Source organism: Enhydra lutris, unplaced genomic scaffold, assembly GCF_002288905.1.
Source record: "Enhydra lutris kenyoni isolate GAN:26980312 unplaced genomic scaffold, ASM228890v2 scaffoldscaffold12, whole genome shotgun sequence".
In the NCBI taxonomy this organism is placed as follows: Eukaryota; Metazoa; Chordata; class Mammalia; order Carnivora; family Mustelidae; genus Enhydra; species Enhydra lutris.
In genome coordinates this window covers 45,663,387-45,679,327 of record NW_019154096.1, presented here as the reverse complement: position 1 = coordinate 45,679,327, position 15,941 = coordinate 45,663,387, and the positions used below count along the sequence as shown (strand labels likewise).

Here is a 15,941-nt window from a genome sequence, read left to right as displayed (position 1 = left end):
CAGTTATTAAGAAAACATTTATTTTACACAAAATATCCACAAGCCACACCAGATTGTAGCCCCTAATGATTCAAAAACATTTACAATCCCCATGCCTTTGACAGTACCAGTTTTGAGCAAAATTAAGGAGACATTACTTGCCTTTAGTAATTCTCTATTCCTCTTTAAATGCCACTCAACTCTACTTTGGCACTTCCCACTTCCCTTTCTTACCAGGCTCATAATGGAAGGGAGAATTCAGGAATTAAGATAGCCAATACTCCATTTTATGCCAATACTCTATTTTATGTAAAAAAACAAACTCTGAAAACAATACAGTGTACACACACAAGACATGACCCTCTGTGTAAAGTAACTTTAATATATTTAAAACAATACTAATCATCACGAAAAGACAAATTTAGTTTTTGAGCTTTTAAGTAAATACTGCTTGCTGCACTTCCAAATATATGTGTTCTGGTTTTAATAATAGATCGTAAAAGAGGCCATTTCAAAAAATGAAACCAGATTTAAAAAATCTAAAGCCAAAACCAAAATCAAAACAAAAAAAAGAATCCCGTATGTCTGAAAACCAGGAGTGAAATAAAGAAGAAATGGTTGTTTTATTCTCAAAGATGTTCCCTATGTATATTCTGTACATGAAAGGGAAGTGGATTAGTAGACAAAGTTCACTCCTTTCAAGGATAATATGTAAGTGAAATTGTACACATCAGAGCACAATCTATCATAAGAAAAATAGAGGATGCGGGATGCCCAGGTGGCTCAGTTGGTTAAGCATCTGCCTTCAGCTCAGGTCATGATCCCAGGGTCCTGGATTGAGTCCCACATCAGGCTCCCTGCTCAGTGGGGAGCCTGCTTCTCCCTCTGCCTGCTGCTCCCCCTGCTTGTGCTCACTCACTCTCTCACTCTTGCTCTCTCTCTGGCAAATAAATAAATAAAATCTTAAAAAAAAAATAGAGGATGGGGTGTCTGGCTGACTCAGACGGTAGAACATGACACTCTCAAACTCAGAGTTGTAAGTTTGAGCCCCATGTTATGTGTAGAGATTACTTAAAGATAAAATTAAAAAAAAAAAAAAAATGGAGGATGAAGGAGTAACAAATACTCAGTTTTTCCTAATACTCTATACCCCGAATGTAAACAAGCTCTGTAGAAGAAAATGCAAAAATATTTAATTTACCTTCTGTGTCTGAAGATACACAAGGCTTTCTACCACAGGTACTAATGATGCTGCAGCAACAGCTCTGACATCATCATCAAGGTCCTGAAGTCCTTCAATTATTCTAGTTAAGACTTTAGGCAATAAAGTATTAATTACATCCTGTAAAATAGTACATCAAAATAAATTAATTTTTTGCAATTAAATTATTGTGCTTAAACATTTTTTTTATTAAATTTACTATAAGAAAGCTTAAATCCTAATCTTTTTTTTTTTTTTTAAGTTAACTTATTTAAGTAATCTCTACACCCAACGTAGGGCTCGAATTCACAATCCTGAGATCACAAGTCACATACTCTTCTGACTGAGCCAGTCAGGCACCTCATGAATCCCAATCTTTATTAAAAAGGAATCACACGGGGCACCTGCGTGGCTGAGTCAGTTAAGCATCTGCCTTCAGCTCAGGTCATGATCTTGGGGTCCTGGGATTGAGCCCTGCATCAGGCTCCCTGCTGAGCAGGGAGTCTGCTTCTCCCTCTGGCTCCCCCCACCACTAGTGCTCACTCGCTCTCTAACAAATAAAAATTTAAAAAAAAAAAAAAAAGTCATATAAACAAAGAAAGAAAAATAACTTAATAGAAGCCTATGTGTAACTAATCCCATTTGAAAAAGACTACAACAGTATCAAGTACTTTATTATTCAATGTGGCTTAAAACATCAGAACATGTTTTCAAGGTAAGGCTATGTTGAGGTGCTGGAACCTCAGCTTCTATTCCTTATTCAACACCAAGATAACCAAAATCGGGCAGAGAAGAAGGCAGAAAAGCCATCCTTTCCTACTTCTCCTAACTCCAACCTATTTTTTCAATCTCCCCAAAAGAGCTAGCCCACCCAGGCTACTCGTATGATCCTACACTAGGAAACCTCCCCGAGAACTGGTCTTGCTATAAAACAGGAACAGGTTTTCAAACCTAACAAACCATCTTTTGATTTGTACTTTAATTCTTATTAGCTCCACCTAGTTCTTTTTTTTTTTTTTTTTAAGATTTTATTTATTTGACAGAGAGAGAGATCACAAATAGAGAGAGAGAGGAGGAAGCAGGCTCCCAGAGAGCCCGATGTGGGACTCGATCCCAGGACCCGGAGATCACGACCTGAGCTGAAGGCAGAGGCTTAACCCACTGAGCCACCCAGGCAGCCCCAACTCCACCTAGTTCTATGACACTACCTCAAGAAGGCAAATCTTGAAATACTGGCTTATCTGTAACATAAAGAATCTAGGAGCATTTCATATAATTAATGAAAGTAAACTAAGAGGGGGGAAAAACCTCTCCCATACATGTTTCAAAAACTGAAGTATTTACCTGACGAACTGCCAAAGCATACTTTATTCCTAGCAAACCACCATGCCTAACTTCCCACTGTTCTTGTGTAAGTAACTTAAGCAGCACATCCACAGTCTTATGAACTCCTGTTTCATTCATGTGTTTTAACACCACACCTAATGTCTGAGCACAAGTTTCACGAACTGGTGCCACAACCTATGAATGAGAAAGGAAGAAAACTCATATTTACAAAAAACTTTTTCTGTTGAATTTGAAATTTGATTGGGCAAAGCCTCCTTTTGGTGATACTTACTTCATCAGAAACAAAGTCTCCAAATCTGTCTAATGCAAAAACACAAAGGAGTCTAATAACTAAGTCTTCCAACCACTCTTGATGCTGCTGAATCATCTGTTAAAACAATCATTTTTTAGTTAACAGATCAAGATCGTACTTCATATTGGGGATTGAGGAAATATCAGGTCCAAAATCAAAACTAAAATATTGGGACAGACTATTTTAGTCTGACAATAACCAAAACATAGCATAGTCCCAATTACTACCTTTAATATTAACCACATCATATTTGTTGACTGATTAGGTTCAAACACCATACCAAAATCTTTAAAATTCATGAATTCTATTATGTTACTTGCACTCCAAAAGAAATTAAGAAACTACTCAAAGCTGCTCTGATTTCAATCTTATCTGTCATGTATCTATTATTTATCCTATTACCAGCATCTCATGCTACACCAATCATATTGCTTAGTGACCTCCAAACTATCCTCTTATTCCTTACTTTACTTCCCAATCCATTATATCCTGCTCAAATACTCCTGTTTCTACATATTTTTCCACTCAATGTTTCTGAACATCTTTCCCATAAACTCATTCTTTCTGTTAATAAACAGACTTCTTCCTAACCTTTTTACTTTCTTCCTCATATTCATCTTTCCATATTTCTTATTATTAACTATTTATCATTTCTATGTCATGGCCCAAACTCTGTAACTTCCCTGTCTTGGGAAAAGAAGCCAACTACTGAAACTTCGTAATAACCAGTCCTTTACTACACTTACCTCTTCTAAAGTGCTATCTCCCATTTTACCACCACTTTTTCCATGAGCTTTAAGGATTTCCCTAAGTCCAGTGCCAGCACCATGCCGAACCTAAAAACAAACAAGAAAAAAATGTCAGAGACTAAATGCTTAAAAAACTGAGTTTAACTTTTCTTCCATATGAAAATGGATATTAAATTTTTAAGAAATCAGAATAAACTCCAGCGACACTTCGAAAAAATGTTTTTCTTCTGTTCTCTAAGAAAAATTACATATATTAATTTCACAATTTGGTTATGTCAAATTGTTCTAAAATCAAACTAAGAACACAATTATTCTAAAATCCTTCTGGGGGGCGCCTGGGTGGCTCAGTGGGTTAAGCCTCTGCCTTCAGCTCAGGTCATGATCTCAGGGTCCTGGGATCGAGCCCCACATCGGGCTCTCTGCACAGCAGGGAGCCTGCTTCCCCCTCTCTCTCTGCCTGCTTCTCTGCCTACTTGTGATCTCTCTCTCTCTCTCTCTGTTGAATAAATCAATAAAATCTTTAAAAAAAAAATAAATAAAAATAAAAAAAATAAAATCCTTCTGGGATAATAATCTATTTGGCTGTCACTTCCCTACCCTTTATCTGCATTCAGCATTATCCTCTAAGTCCAACATCAATATTTTAGAAATATATATATTAAAACTGAGTTCCAAACCTACCAGGATAAATGTGAAAAGAAAATAATTCAACTGTCTCATGACTAATGCCTCACTGTCACCCCGTGGCTTTCTGAAGTGTCACTGAAAGAAGGAAACGGGCCACTGATGCTGCACTCACGTATTCAAGACTCAATTTAAGACTTGAATAACTTTAAACAGAAGTACACCAAGGAACAGAAATGCTAAAAGGTATTCCAAAGCGGTGCTTTTTAAATTACCCAGAAGCCAACCAATGCAGGACAGAATGCTTTGAGACCACCGATCCTCAACTTCAATTAGAGGTTTCACTTTCATCTCTTTTACATATTGGGATCTGATCAAGATTTATTTCTGACGGGCACCTGAGTGGCTCAGTGGGTTAAGCCTCTGCCTTCAGCTCAGGTCATGATCTCAGGGTCCTGGGATTGAGCCTCACATCAGGCTTTCTGCTCAGCAGGGAGCCTGCTTCCCCCTCTCTCTCTCTGCCTGCCTCTCTGCCTACTTGTGATCTCTGTCAAATAAATAAATAAAATCTTTAAAAAAAAAAGACATTTCTGAGACTGAAAGAAGTATTTCTGAGACTAAAAAGCTGGTTTGGAAACTACTGCTCTTAATCAAAACTGTCCACTTAAAAAAGAAGTTTTTACTATTTAGGAGAGATATGCAAGTCCTTATACTACAGCTAAAAAAAATGAAAAGAAATGAACAGTTCACTAAAGAAATATGACCAAAATGTGTATGAAAGATAAAAATCTGTCTCAAGTTTTCTACTTAGAAGGTGATTGATAGGAAGTGCCTGGGTCAGTGGTTCTGAGAGGTACACAAGGAAGAATAGGGACCCTAACAAAACAGACTGTGCTGGACGTGACTCCCTTTATTAGCGGAAAAAAAAAAAAAAAAAAAAAAAAAGAGAACAGAAAAAAAAAGAAACTAAGAAAATTTAACCCCCTATAAGGAAAAAAAAAAAAAAAAAAAAAAAAAAGTAGAGCTGAGAGAAGCTGGAATAAAGAAATCTTACCTCCCAGGAGGGATTAAAAAGGTCATTGCAAAGTTCTTCACAAAAGCTTTCTAAAGGCCATTCATTTGTCTGAATAAGAAAAACAGAATTACTACTAATCCAAAAGATGTTTTATGCTAACGATTTAAGTAATTTAATAAAGTGTATTTATTTGTAGATCTAGTAATAATAGGCCTTAAAACTTTAAATAAATTTTTTACTAATGAGGTAAAGATCTTATAATAAAATTTCTCTCAATGGCTAGATTATTAAATACTATCTACCGACACATTAGCATGAAAAATTATAAACAATTTCAAAAGACACCTTAGCACATTTCAATAGTACCTCTTCAATTAAGGAAGAACTGTCTGGAATATTATCAATCAAGACTTTGGAATCATTTGCAGACTGATTAATAACAACATTTGCTATTTTTCGTCTCTTTTCTTCTGGTTCCCCATCAGTGCTATCATTGCTAAAAAATAAAACGCACCATTTAAAAAAGTGAATAAGGAATAATGTGAACCACAAAGAACATAAGAGAATTCATCATCTGAACAAATGTTTTGCCATATTCTACTTATACGGTTTGCTTAAAATTTCATATACCAAATAAGATTAACCACTTAAAAAGTTTTGAGTAAAATATATTCTCCTAAAAATATATAATGTATATATATTTATATTTATATTTTCCTACCCTCACTGCTAAATGTAAACTAGGTCTGTGAATTCTTGCTTTCAAACTGAATCTCAAATCTAACAAGTCTTTTTTACTTCTTCTCAACAACCAGCTCTTCTCCTTTTTAATCTGTCTTGGTCTAACAACCTAAATCTGGCCCAGCATAATTTTACTAGGCTTTTGTACCCTGGAGGAACTAATACACTGAGTAACATACTATAATCATACTAGTTCTTGAAAAAATAGAGGTAACTGACTAATGAAAAATGTTTCCAGAAAATTGGAGGAAATACTATTTTATGACTGGAACAAAAATACTGAGGCTAGCCTCAGTAAATAGTATAGTAAAGCATTACAAAAGAGAAGGCAAATAAAAACTATTTTATTCAATATTAACAGAAAGGACAATTAGCACAGTTAAGGTATACACAGCATTATTCTCTATAAATATCCTCCCCATCTTAATGATTTATTTGACCATTTTTTCTAAAGGTGATGAAAGAAATCTGACCCTCCTGAATATCATTCCTAATTATTATTCCCCTAATTCACTCCCTATTATTCTTCCCCTAGCTCTCTCCAATATAGCCACACTGGTTGGTCATCATACTGCCCTTGAAACTGCTAAGCATGTTTCTCCTTCCAGGCATTTGCCCTTGCTCTTCCTCTACTTAGAATGTGTTTTCCAAATATTCATAGGACTGGCATCCTCACTTCTTTCTGATCTTTAATGAAAAGCCACCTCTGTGAATCCCTCTCTGACCATCCTACCTAAAATTTCAAACTCCCCACAAAACATTTCACATGTTCCTTCCTTGTTTTCTCTCCTTTGTCTTTCTTGACCCTTATCATTAACATGATATATGCATATATACACAGTATATTTACTTATTTGTATTCTTTTTTCTAAAAGATTTTATTTTGGGGGTGCCTGGGTGGCTCAGTCGGTTAAGCTAATCGTCTGCCTTCAGCTCAGGTCATGATCCCAAAGTCCTGGGACTGAGCCCCACATTGGGCTCCCTGCTCAGTGAGAAGCTTGCTTCTCCCTCTCCCTCGGCCTCTTTCCCAACCCCCACTTGTGCTCTCTTTCTCAAATAAATAAAATCATTGAAAAAAAAAAAAAAAAAGATTTTACTTTTAAGTAATCTCTACACCTAACGTGGGGCTTGAACTTACAACCCAGAAATGAAGAGTTGCATGCTATACTGAATGACCCAGCCGGATGCCCCTCTTCTTCCTCATTTATTTTTCCCTCTAGAATACAAGCTCCATGAAGGCAGAATTCATATCTATTTTATTCATCAATGCATCCTGAGGGCCTAAAACAGTATCTAGCACTTACAAGGCAGTCATAAATATTTGTGGAACGAATGAATTATAAACTCTGAAAAATAAGGTCAAACTATTTCAATATTCAAATATTTATAAATGTGCTTATATGAACAAAGCCAATAGAAACATTAATTACTATAAACAATCCTAGTAAGTTGTTCACTTAAAAGACTTTGTAGTTTAATAAAGCTTCATAAAATTTTCATACTAAAAAAACCCCCTACCAAACAAAAAAACAATTTAACCCCAAGTAAAAATGTATAGCAAGTAGATTTTTGTTATTTATTCCCCCTTTGTGCCTAGTCTTTAAATAAATGCCGTGGACACTTACTTTTTAGCTTTATATGAATGGAAAAAACAAAAGGTTCTGTCACCTGCAAAAAAGCTTTTTAAGTTCTCATGCATTTAATTTATCCTTTACTCAAACACTTCTAGACCACCACTAAAGATCCTGATTCAACACAGCTAAGTGGAGCATCAAAAACAGTATTTTAGTACATTCCTCAAAGTGCTTCAGAAGAAGGTTGTTTTGAACTACTCTTAGAAATGCTGTTCCAGGGGCACCTGGGTGGCTCAGTGGGTTAAGCCTCTGCCTTCAGCTCAGGTCATGATCTCGGGGTCCTGGGTTTGAGCCCCACATCAGGGTCTCTGCTTGGCAGGGAGCCTGCTTTGTCCTCTCTCTCTCTGCCTACTCGTGATCTCTCTCTGTCAAATAAATAAATAAAATCTTTTATGAAAAAAAAAAAAAAAAAAAAAAGAAATGCTGTTCCATGGTGCAGCCACTTTGGAAAACAGTGTGGAGATTCCTCAAGAAATTAAAAATAGAGCTTCCCTATGACCCTGCAATTGCACTACTGGGTATTTACCCCAAAGATACAGATGTAGTGAAAAGAAGAGCCATCTGTACCCCAATGTTCATAGCAGCAATGGCCACGGTCACCAAACTGTGGAAAGAACCAAGATGCCCTTCAACAGACGAATGGATAAGGAAGATGTGGTCCATATACACTATGGAGTATTATGCCTCCATCAGAAAGGATGAATACCCAACTTTTGTAGCAACATGGACGGGACTGGAAGAGATTATGCTGAGTGAAATAAGTCAAGCAGAGAGAGTCAATTATCACATGGTTTCACTGATTTGTGGAGCATAACAAATAGCATGGAGGACAAGGGGAGTTAGAGAGGAGAAGGGAGTTGAGGGAAATTGGAAGGGGAGGTGAACCATGAGAGACTATGGACTCTGAAAAACAATCTGAGGGTTTTGAAGGGGCAGGGGGTGGGGGCTTGGGGGAACCAGGTGGTGGGTATTAGAGAGGGCACAGATTACATGGACCACTGGGTGTGGTGCAAAAACAATGAATACTGTTACGCTGAAAAGAAATTAAAAAAAAAAAAAAGAAATGCTGTTCCAAATCATACACAGATACCACTTTTATTATTTCATTTAAAAATAAAATGAGGGGGCGCCTGGGTGGCTCAGTGGGTTAAGCCTCTGCCTTCAGCTCAGGTCATGATCTCAGGGTCCTGGGGTCAAGCCCCGCATCAGGCTCTCTGCTGAGCGGGGAGTCTGCTTCCCTCTCTCTCTCTGCCTGCCTCTCTGCCTACTTGTGATCTCTCTCTCTCTCTCTCTGTCAAATAAATAAATAAAATCTTTAAAAAAATAATAAATAAATAAATAAAAATAAAATGAGGACAGTGATTCTGTCTGGAGTTTTTCCTACAACAAGATTCGGTAAAAAAACCTGCATTATTACCTGCTACTTGGCTTAGCCCCCAGGCTGGAAGACAGATGATGTAATGCTGGGACAGTTCTATACTCACGCAGTTTTCTTAACTTGTGGCCCTTAGACCATCTCTCTCTGACTTCACTGTACTAGCCTCACTTCTGTCTACTCATCCTAGACACACTGTCTTTCTGTTTCTTGAACAGTCTATGATTAAGGCATTTACACTTGTTCTCTCTATCTCGAATGCACTTCCCTTGGAAGAGCTTCAGCCTCCACCCAAAGGTCAATTAGTAAGAAAAAAAATCTTCATATGTAAATTATTCTGGGGAAGCTGTCCTCCTCCCTAGAACTAGTAAATAATCTCTGAAAATTGAGCACGACAATCCAAATGGTATTCCATGCGAAAGACAATGTCAGCAAATGTTTATTTAAAAATCAAGCAGACACAGATTTAAGCTACAAAGCATCAGTATTTTAAATGAATAAGCAAAAAAAAGGTTACTACCTCTTCTCATTAGTTTCCACTGCATCCCTGGATCTCTGTTTTGCAAATAACTTGGCCATTCTTTTAGCTTTGTTCTTTTGTCTATTGCTCATTCCTGCTCGAAATTCTGAGTCAATCAGTTCAGCTGCCTGGAGAGTCTAAAAGAACAAAAGAATGCTGTTTTAACTTTTGAAGTTAAAATAAATACGCACAATCTTAGCCTCAGAAGAGGACTATGACTATAAATTTCACTATATCCAAATTGACCACATTTTAACATGCTATTTTGTTGTCTGGCTCTACCATAATTTCATTCTCTTCTTCCTTTTTCCCTATTCTTCCAATTCCCAAAAGATGCTTGTGTTCTTAACTTTTATTGTCACAGATGTGGCACAAATGTATGATCATAACCCACAGAGAGGGTTTTGAAAAGGTGATACTTCAAAATAACCACAATAATAAAGAAGATGCAGTATATATATTCAGCCATAAAAAATGAAATCTTGCCATTTCCAGTAACATGGATGGATCTAGAGAGGATAATGCTAAGCAAAGTAAGTCAGAGAAAGACAAATACCATATGATTTCACTCATATGTAAAACTTAAAAAACAAAACAAACGAACAAAGAAAAAAAAGAGAGACAGACAAACCAAAAAACGATTCTTAATTATAGAGAACAAACTGATAGTTACCAGAGGGGAGGTGAATGGAAGTATGGGTGAAACAGGTGAAGGAGATTAAGAGTACACTTATCTTCATGAGCTCTGAGTAATGTACAAAATTGCTAAATCAATAAATTGTACACCACAAACTAATATAACACTGTATGTTAAATTATACCAGATTTAAAATAAAAACAAAATAACAACCGTAACACCACCGAAAAGTTATAATAAAGAACATCAATAAACTAATAATCATCTGTTGAAAGAACTAAAAATTACAGCCATAAGTGATCCAGCATCCTATACTATAGTCAACTTAGCCCATATTGCTCCTTTCTTCTTCTTTTTTTTTTTTTTTAAGATTTTATTTATTTATTTGACAGACAGAGATCACAAATAGGCAGAGAGGCAAGCAGAGAGAGGGGGAAGCAGGCTCTCTGCAGAGCAGAGAGCCCGACATGGGGCTCGATCCCAGGACCCTGGGATCATGACCCAAGCCAAAGGCAGAGGCTTTAACCCACTGAGCCACCCAGGCGCCCCTTGCTCCTTCCTTCTTAAGCAGTCACTGTCTACTGTTTTTTGCTTTTATGTTTTTTGGGGTTTTTAAGATTTATACATTCACTTAAGAGAGAGAGAGCACACCCATGTACACACGGAAGAGTAGGAGGAGAGGGAGAAACTATGCAGACTCCTTGCTGAGCTCAGAGCCCGACTCCAGGTTCGAGATCTCACAATCCTGAGATCATAACCAGAGCAGAAACCAAGAATCAGACACTCAACTGACTGCATCACCCAGGGGCCCCTGTCTCCTGTTTTTGCTGTCTTTTCCATTCATGACATTATAAAGGCTATGACACAGAAATGCTTTGAACTCAAGCCTAAAAATCCTCTCTGCTCTCAACAGATTAAGAGTCAACTGAAATTCACACTTTGACAACCAATCAGGGTCACTCACATGGATGCCCTGCTATAGTCTTGGTCTAGGGACCACTGGCATAAATATAAGCAGTGATGAACCTAGGGCAAAGGGCAAAATTAAACAACTCCTGTCATAGGTCCATGACTTATAAGGCCAACCCAACTTGGATCCTGCAAACCTCAATCTGGCTGTTGTCCATCCCATATACAACTATTCCATCTACAGCCTATTTTCTCTAATATACCTGGCCCACCTTTTTTTTGTATCATACACAATTACCACACTGTGATCACATTACTACATTTTCATCCTCCTTTATTCTATTGTCTTCTTTATTTATTTACACTTTATGCTTCCCTTTGTACCCCATTTCTCTCTGTTCCTTCCTGATGTCATTATACCTTCTGCCTCTTTATACTCTTTTTTTCCTCTAGAATGTTCCAATTATTTTCCTGTCTGCAAAAGTTATTCATCAACACATACTCCCTTAACCCTAAAAAAGCTACCAAAATCTGATAGTTCAGAGAATAACTAGTATAAAGGCAAAGGCAAAGGTCAAAAGAAGAGAAAGTAAATGTTGCATGACTACAAAGCAGGAATTCTAACAAGGACTAGGAAACCCTAAAAGATACTGCAGGGGCAAGAGGAAAGAATACCAAACCCCTCGAATGGTAATATTTCATTTGCATGTGAATTTTTCTGAGGAGACAGTCATAGCTTTTACTGGAGCTTAAGTAGTTTGGGACATTAAAAAAAAAACAAGAAAGAAAGAAAAGGGCAGAAGCAGCATGTAGGCATCCAGTGGAAATTGGAAGAATAGTGAAAAGGGAGGAATACAGAGCAAAGTTATGGTACAGCCAATACAACAACAGAGCACGAAGCTATCAAAAAAATGTATAATCAATCTGTATATGCTGATACATTCAGCTATATGAAATGGGAAAAGGTAAATATGGCTTAAAAAGACACATATACTCGTGTATATATGTATAAGTAATTTATAAAGGGTTGCCTGGGGGGACGAGGACATGGGAGTCAATTATTGAAAACTTCTTTTACTTTATATTGTATACTTTTCTGCACTGTTTGAAAGTGTCTTTGTTATCATGTCTGTTACTTTCTCAAATAAAAGAATAAGGCATAGCTCTAAAGATTTTTAGTATCATCATACTAGCCCTTACTATCTTCCACACTCTCAAAGCATTTACTTTTTTTTTTTTTTTTTTTCCCCACTAAAAAACAAAGGAAAAAGCAACTAGGATCTCTCAACAGAAGTGACTCCTAAAAGATCCCCCACAGCTTTTATCTAACAGTCAACTCAGAGTCTGCAAGGTAGGTTGAACTTCTGTCTCTTAAGAATCTGGTGTTAGGGGGCGCCTGGGTGGCTCAGTGGGTTAAAGCCTCTGCCTTTGGCTCAGGGTCATGATCCCAGGATCCTGGGATCAAGCCCTGTGCATCATCGGGCTCTCTGCTCAGCAGGGAGCCTACTTCCTCCTCTCTCTCTGCCTGCCTCTCTGCCTACTTGTGATCTCTGTCAAATAAATAAATAAAATCTTCAAAAAAAAGAAGTATCTGGTGTTAGAAATCCATTTAAGAAGATACTAGGGTGCCTGGGTGGCTCAGTGGGTTAAGCCGCTGCCTTCGGCGCAGGTCATGATCTCAGGGTCCTGGGATCGAGTCCCACATCAGGCTCTCTGCTGAGCGGGGAGCCTGTTTCCCTCTCTCTGCCTTCCTCTCTGCCTACTTATGATCTCTCTCTCTGTCAAATAAATAAATAAAATCTTCAAAAAAAAAAAAAGTATCTGCTGTTAGAAACCCATTTAAGAAGATACTAGGGTGCCTGGGTGGCTCAGTGGGTTAAGCCGCTGCCTTCGGCGTAGGTCATGATCTCAGGGTCCTGGGATCGAATCCCACATCAGGCTCTCTGCTCAGCGGGGAGCCTGTTTCCCTCTCTCTGCCTTCCTCTCTGCCTACTTGTGATCTCTCTGTCAAATAAATAAATAAAAATCTTCAAAAAAAAAAAGTATCTGGTGTTAGAAATCCATTTAAGAAGATACTAAAATATGATGGCACAAGAACAGCATTTTTTTTTAACTGCAATTACATGGCAAAATGAGCCAAAACCGTTGTGTTATTACTTGCAATTGAACAACCAAAGATTTTACCTACAGGTTGTTTGTTTACAAGGGATGCTGAAGTTGGGGTATAATCCAAATCTTCATCATTGAAGAGTTCTTCAGTACTCATTCCAATGGCTTCTCCCATATTAAGACCAAGTTTCTTCTGTAACAGTTTCCTCTGGCGTGCTATCCTCTCTTTAGGATCCACTTCACCTTTAAACAAAAAAGAAATGCATTCCCTCTAAATCTTGTTTAAGAAGTTTTCTACTAAATGAAGACCAAACTTGATTAAAAATTTTAACTATTAAAATTACAACAAAACAAACCATTCTCAATCTCTTTGAGTCCTAACTATGGTTAAAAAATAGTGTTCTAGCTAACAAAACACTCTAGGACTTTTCATTGACATATCCCCCCATTGCCCTACTGTTAATTATCAAATATATATAAAATGAGATCCATTCCTGGGGAAATAAACCGATTTTATTTTTTTCTTAAGTAGGCTCCATGCCCAATGTGACTTTGTTTCCTTTGTGCGAGTGAACTAAAATCATGTCTTCAATCAAAACAACCTGAGTTTTTCACTTCCCCAAAATGGGAACTCGATGCTGGGGAGCTACGTGCCAACTCCACGTGGGTCGTTTTACACATTCTCATTCAGCAGGTCATAATCTACATGTTCTTAGTTTAATACACCACCTATGGGTCCCCAACATAGCAAGGATATGGAGAAACCGAAAATCTTTTTTTTTTTTTTTTTTTTAAAAGATTTTATTTATTTATTTGACAGAGAGAGATCACAAGTAGACAGAGAGGCAGGCAGAGAGAGAGAGAGAGGGAAGCAGGCTCCCTGCTGAGCAGAGAGCCCGATGCGGGACTCGATCCCAGGACCCTGAGATCATGACCTGAGCCGAAGGCAGCGGCTTAACCCACTGAGCCACCCAGGTGCCCCCGAAAATCCTTTTTTTTTTTAAGATTTTATTTTTGTTTATTTGACAGAGAGAGACCACAAGTAGGCAGAGAGGCAGGCAGAGAGAAGTGGGGGAGAGGCAGGCTCCCTGCCAAGCAGAGAGCCCGATATGGGGCTCGATCCCAGGACCATGACCCAAGCCGAAGGCAGAAGCTTTAACCCACTGAGCCACCCAGGCGCCCCGAAACCAAAAATCTTGTCCACTGCTGGTGTGAATGTAAAATGGTATACCCACTATGGAAAACAGTATAGCAGTTCCTAAAAAAATTAAAAATAGAAATACAATGTGATCCAGTATTCCTTTTCTGGGTATATAACCAAAAGTAATAAAGGCAGGGATTCAAAAAGATATTTGTATACCCATGTTCAAAGATAGCAGCATTGTTTACAATAACCAAAAAGTAGAAGCAACCCAAGTATCTACTGATGGATGAATATACAAAATGTGGTATAAACACACACTGGAATATTACTCAGCCTTAAAAAGTAAGGAAATTCTGACATATACTAAGACACAGATGAATGCTAAGGAGATTATGTTAAGTGAAACAACCCGATCACAAAAGGACAAAAACTGTTATGGCTCTATTTATATGAAGTACCTAGAGTAGTCAAATTCATAAAGACAGAAAGTAGAATGGTCGTTGCCAGGGCTGGAGGGAGGGAGGAACGGGAACTTTTTTTTTTTTTTAAGATTTTATTTATTTATTTGACAGACAGAGATCACAAGTAGGCAGAGAGGCAGGTGGAGAGAGGAGGAAGCAGGCTCCCTGCTGAGCAGAGAACCCGATGCAGGGCTCGATCCCAGGACACTGGGATCATGACCTGAGCCGAAGGCAGAGGCTCTAACCCACTGAGCCACCCAGGCGCCCCGGAATGGGAACTGTTTAATGGGTACAGTAATCCCCACTCATCTGTGGTCTCACATTCTATGGTTTCAGTTACCCACAGTCAATAGTCCAGAGGCAGATGATCCTGCTTTCGACATATCATCAGAAGGTCGTTAGGCTAACAATAGTAGCCTAACACTTACACCATGATCCCTATGTCGTTCACCTTACTTCATCTCATCATCTAGGCATTTTATCACCTCACATCATTACAAGAAGGGTGAGTATATTACAGGAAGACATTTCTAGAGAAATGTATATAATTTTTATTAAAGTATATCATAATAGTTCTATTTTATATTATTGTTGTCAATCTCTTACTATGTGTAATTTATAAACTAAGTTTTATCATAGTTCTATAGGTATAGGAAAAAATAGTTCATATATGGTTTAGTATTACTACCTACAGTTTCAGGTTTGAAATATATCCTTTGTGCATAAGGGGGACTACTGTATGAAGTTTCCATTTTGCAACATGAAGAGTCCTGGAGACTGGCTCACAATAATGTAAATGTATTTAATATCACTGAACTATACAATTAAGATGTAAATTTTATGTTATCTATACTCCACAACATTAAAAAATTGATACAACCAGTAATAAAAACTACCTAGGGAAACAAAATGAAATAAGCACTGATATATATCACAGGATGGATAAACCTTGGAAAACACCAGTCACTAAAGATCAGATATTAGGGGGCGCCTGGGTGGCTCAGTGGGTTAAGCCGCTGCCTTCGGCTCAGGTCATGATCTCAGGGTCCTGGGATCGAGCCCCGCATCAGGTTCTCTCTGATCGGCGGGGAGCCTGCTTCCCCCTCTCTCTCTGCCTGCCTCTCTACTTGTGATCTCTCTCTGTCAGATAAATAAATAAAATCTTTAAAAAAAAAATAAAATTTAAAAAAAAAAAGATCAGATA

The 15,941-nt window shown here is 37.8% G+C and overlaps 1 protein-coding gene across 1 annotated transcript in view; it reads right to left on the bottom strand.

The window, feature by feature from the left end:
• LOC111144755 (B-TFIID TATA-box binding protein associated factor 1) overlaps nt 1–15,941 on the bottom strand; it is a 111,048-nt gene that overhangs the window by 67,630 nt on the left and 27,477 nt on the right. Inside the window, exons 5-12 of the mRNA XM_022499193.1 lie at nt 13,212–13,375; nt 9,478–9,614; nt 5,574–5,703; nt 5,247–5,315; nt 3,566–3,655; nt 2,799–2,894; nt 2,525–2,701; nt 1,181–1,321 (exon numbers count right to left, since the gene is read on the bottom strand). Coding sequence (XP_022354901.1) covers nt 1,181–1,321; nt 2,525–2,701; nt 2,799–2,894; nt 3,566–3,655; nt 5,247–5,315; nt 5,574–5,703; nt 9,478–9,614; nt 13,212–13,375 — 1,004 coding nt within the window. The remainder of the gene's footprint in view (nt 1–1,180; nt 1,322–2,524; nt 2,702–2,798; nt 2,895–3,565; nt 3,656–5,246; nt 5,316–5,573; nt 5,704–9,477; nt 9,615–13,211; nt 13,376–15,941) is intronic.